Source organism: Sinocyclocheilus anshuiensis, unplaced genomic scaffold (assembly GCF_001515605.1).
Source record: "Sinocyclocheilus anshuiensis isolate Anshui unplaced genomic scaffold, SAMN03320099.WGS_v1.1 scaffold1123, whole genome shotgun sequence".
Taxonomy (NCBI): Eukaryota; Metazoa; Chordata; class Actinopteri; order Cypriniformes; family Cyprinidae; genus Sinocyclocheilus; species Sinocyclocheilus anshuiensis.
In genome coordinates, this window is record NW_015544248.1 from 223,124 (window position 1) to 228,349 (window position 5,226).

The 5,226-nt window shown below is 33.2% G+C and overlaps 1 protein-coding gene across 1 annotated transcript in view; it reads left to right on the forward strand.

Annotated features, from left to right (window-relative positions):
• Nucleotides 1-5,226, forward strand: part of LOC107697803 (SH3 domain-containing RING finger protein 3-like) — a 122,811-nt gene that overhangs the window by 94,310 nt on the left and 23,275 nt on the right. Inside the window, exon 5 of the mRNA XM_016498662.1 lies at nucleotides 2,710-2,813. Coding sequence (XP_016354148.1) covers nucleotides 2,710-2,813 — 104 coding nt within the window. The remainder of the gene's footprint in view (nucleotides 1-2,709; nucleotides 2,814-5,226) is intronic.

The window sequence follows — 5,226 nt, forward strand, 5'->3', positions numbered from 1 at the left end:
CATCTTTATGTAGAGCAACAATTATTTTTTTCAGATCCTCAGAGAGTTCTTTGCCATGAGGTGCCATGTTGAACTTCCAGTGACCAGTATGAGTGAGAGAGAGCGATAACACTAAATTTAACACACCTGCTCCCCATTCACACCTGAGACCTTGTAACACTATAATGAGTCACATGACACCGGGGAGAGAAAATGGCTAATTGGGCCCAATTTGGACATTTTCACTTAGGGGTGTACTCACTTTTGTGGCCAGCGTTTTAGATATTAATGACTGTGTGTGGAGTTATTTTGAGGGGACAGGAAATTTACACTGTTATACAAGCTGTACACTCACTACTTTACATTGTAGCAAAGTGTCATTTCTTCAGTGTTGTCACGTGAAAAGTTATAATAAAATATTTACAAAAATGTGAGGGGTGTACTCACTTCTGTGAGATACTGTATATATATATTACAGTATATATAACTACAGTATAATAGTTTTTGATAATATTTTGCATTACATTTTATTATTATATTTTCCGCTTTCATGTTCATTTTAGTTCGTTTTAGAAATTATTGTTTTTGTCATTTTTATTAGTTTAGTTTTTATTAAATTAATTTTTATTTTATTTTAGTACATTAAGTTAAACTAAATGCAAATTAGAAGTGCCTTGTAATTTTATTTTATTATTTTATTTTATTCAGTTAAGATTTATTTTTATTTCAAATAATATTTTTAATGGTTTTAGTTTTAGTTAACTGTAACAACCAGTGCTGTGTGTGTGTGTGTGTGTGTGTGTGTGTGTGTGTGAGTGTGAGTGTGTGTGTGTGTGTGTGTGTTTCTGCTCATGATCAGAGTAAATAATGAAAGATTGATTAAAAAGATTGATTAAATTGTTCATGTTTGTTATTGATTTTTTAATGTTTTTCATAATACATTTTTATTAAATACATTTGTATTAAATGTAAATCCAGAAAAAATTAAAAAGACAACACAATCTGTGGAAAATAAACAAACAAATAAATAATCAATCAATCAAGAACAATTAAAATGGGAAAAAAATGAATTATAGGATGAAGTAAAGTGAATTTCATAGTGCCCTAAAATATAATTTTTGTTAATCTTTTAATAAATTGTTGTTAAAATTTCATGTTTCATGCTTAAAGTGTTTCATGCTAAAAGTTTCATGCTTTTTGATTTCTAAAATTCAATTAAGCAATTAAAACGAAATCAAGAAAAATGCAAACAAAAAAACTGAATCCAGAAAAATTAATGCGGCTGATTGATGGTGAATGTGATTCTCTGAGAGCCGCGTCTGTGTTGTTGATTTAGTTCAGTTTCAGCATCGCTGTACGAGAACTGAAGATACTTTATGATCAAGTGTGTTGCCCGACGTGAAGCTTACTGAAGATCAGACTAGTTTCATCAATTGTCCTTGTCTCATGACTATGAGAGAGTCCAGATGATTTAATAACAAGTTTGGTTCATTTATGTGATTCAGCTCAATCTGTGCATTTCAAATGAGTCAAATCAAATGAATCTGATTCAATGATTCATTGACACGATTACTCAAAAATGATCACTGAAGTCTCTGTGTGTCATTTTATTTATTTATGTAGTACGTTAGTAGATATATTTGTAGGTCAATATTGCTGTTTATGACTATTGTATTGTTATATTGGTGCATATCAATAAAAATGATTAAATATGATTCTTTCTATGGTTATTATAGTTAACTAAAACTAAATCCATAAAAAAAATTGTTACTTAAATTTTTTTTTTTAATATTAACTGGGAAAAGGACGTTGCAATAATTGTGGCTAACATGAACTAGAGAAGCATTTATTTCACAATGAGATTTTCCCCCCACTTTCAATTGTTTTACTTCAGTGATAAGTTAGAATTTTGTGAATTTTTTGAATGAAATACTAAAAAGATAAACAATGCAGATTTATTTTCACAGCCGCCTTTACTCATATTTACCAAGGGTGCCAATATTAGTGGGCGGCACTGTAAATGTCAAGTCAAAATGAAATTATAATAACTAAAACTACAATAAAAATTAATAAAAACTATATACACAGTAAATAAAAATAAACGAACTCTTGGTTGACCATCAATTTATGATGACGTCACTAAAAACGACAGAAACACAACAAAATTACTAAAAATTAAAATTAAAATGGAAGATACAAAAATAAAAAACGAATTGAAAATATTAAAAACAGCTATAATAATATCTAATTGATATTGAAATAACTTTTCTTTATTGAAAAAAGTGTGAAAACATGCCTTGATTATTTGAACTCAAATTTTGCTGTATTTTTCTTCTTTTATGAAACATTTTTAATCTATTTGACTATTATGACTGACTGATTCAAATCACATTTTCAGAGTAAATAGAGAGTTATGGAGTTATGTGTATATATATATACAAATTGAATGTAGTAGGTATTTTAGCTGCATACGGCCTCTTGACCTCTGACCTGGGTTCAGCTGGTTGGTCCCAGTAAGAGCATTAGGCTCCATTAGTGTTCGGAGGTCAAAGGTCAACATTAGAACCCGTGAGGGTGAATCTCTGGAGTTTTGTCTGAGTGAAACAGACGGATCATGTAGAGTCCCAAGGTGCATTTCCAACTCCCATAATGCATCCTGTCAGCAGCTGCAGGAGCCCATTAGTGACACACTCAGAATCTCCATCATGTGCTGATCCATTGTCTTCACAGGACTCTTCAATCACAGAAAACGCAGGAGCTTCAGTTCCGCCGCGCGTCACGTCAACAACCGGAGAGCTGCTCGCCGCCGCTAAAGTCCAGCTGCCTCTCAACATGTGAGTCCAGATGATTTAATGCAGCGCTCCACACACTCCAGTACTGAAATATCCCAGGTGCAGTAAAATACACTTTATTTCAGTACACTTGGTACACCTCCATAAAGTGTTCTATTTCTGTTCTTAATATACTAAAAATTATTCTTTAGTACTTCTTAAGATAATCTTAAGAGCATCTAAGGTTACTCAACTGTGCTATTTTGGGACACCATGAATATGAACTAATATGTGAGCCTGCAGCACAAAAGCAGTGTTAAGTCGCTGGGGTATATTTGTAGCAATAGCCAACAATACATTGTATGGGTCAAAATTATACATTTCTCTTTTATGCCAAAAATCATTAAGATATTAAGTAAAGATCATGTTCCATGAAGATATTTTGTAAATTTCCTACCGTAAATATATCAAAACTTAATTTTTGATTAGTAATATGCATTGCTAAGAACTTCATTTGGACAACTTTAAAGATGATTTTCTCAATATTTAGATTTTTTTTCACCCTCAGATTCCAGATTTTCAAATAGTTGTATCTCAGCCAAATATGATGCATAAATCTCAATTTAAAAAAATTGACCCTTATGACTGGTTTTGTGCTCCAGGGTCACATATGTGATTTTAACACACTTTCTCTGTAAAACAAAAAGTATTTAGTACACTTGTAGTACAAGAAACCATCTTTCATACACTTTTAAATATACTCATCATACACAGAAAATATGCTTATTAATTATTTAAAATATACGATTCATATATAATGAATATATACAAAATGTATTTATAATGTATTGCCCATGTGTTTTATAGATTAAATAATTAATTTCAAATGTATTGTAATTATGTCAACGTTCCCTATGATACTTAACTACGTTTATGGTGTCTTTAAATAGTACAGTCAAGTACACTATTACTATGTCGTTAGTAGCACTTTCTTCTACAGTAAAAATATAGCACTTCAAGTACTTTATGCTGAAAGTATACTTACTGTTAAATTGTGAAGTTTGGTACGCGTCTAAACACATATAAATTAATAATCCAATCATGTGCTATTAGTGCATTTATAGCAGCCTAAGCACAGTAACCTATAGGGTTTTACATTAGTAATACATTTCTACTGTATTTGTCATGAAAATCCAAATAGAACTTAGTGATACTATATATAAAAATCCACTAAAATTTGATCGTAGCACACTTTTAAGCAATGCAATTATAAAACACTGACTACACTTAAAATCAGTTTAAGTGTTAGTGCTAATTAGTGTATTGATATTAAGTGTACTTAAGTGGTACAGTTGGAAAATTTTACTTATAACTATTACATTACTAATATATTTTAAATCAAATTAATTCAAATTTAAACTTAGGATAACTATATAAAATTGTACTAACAATGAACTAATTTTTAAATCATTCAAAGCACACTTTTAAGAAATATACTAATATAACTCCTCTGTATATTTTTGCGGTAGTATACTTTATTTCAATGCACTAAAAATTGAGTGTGAGTGTGAGGTGTGTGTGAGTGTGAGTGTGAGTGTTCGAGAGTCTGTGTGTGTTTGAGTGTGAGTATGTGAGTGTGTGTGTGTGTGTGAGAGAGAGAGAGAGAGAGAGAGAGAGTGAGTGTGTGTGTGTGTGTGTTTATGTGTGTGTGAGTGTTTGAGAGTCTGTGTGTGTTTGAGTGTGAGGTGTGTGTGTGTGTGTGTGTGTAGGGACATTTGGTTCTCACAATGTAGCATAAACAAGAACACACTCTCTATCTCTCTCACACACACACACACAAACACACACACACACACTCAAACACACACAGACTCTCATACAAATGTATGTCCTCATTTGTCACAAAAACGAGCACACACAGACTCTCAAACACACACTCACACACACACTCACACTCACACTCACACTCAAACACACACACACACACACACACACTGTCTCTCTCTCTCTCTCTCACACACACACACACACACACTCACACTCAAACACACGCACACACACACTCAAACACACACAGACTCTTGAACACACACACTCACACTCTCACACTCACACACTCACACTCACACTCACACACTCAAACACACACAGACTCTCGAACACCCACACACACACACACACACACACTCACACTCAAACACACACACACTCAAACACAAACAGACTCTCGAACACACACACACTCACACTCACACACACACTCACACTCAAACACACACACACTCAAACACACACAGACTCTTGAACACACACACTCACACTCTCACACTCACACTCTCACACAGACACACACACCCTCACACTCACACACACACTCCCACACACACTCACAATCACACACTCACATGCAAACACACACACACACACACACTCAAACACACACAGACTCTCGAACACTCACACTCACACACACACA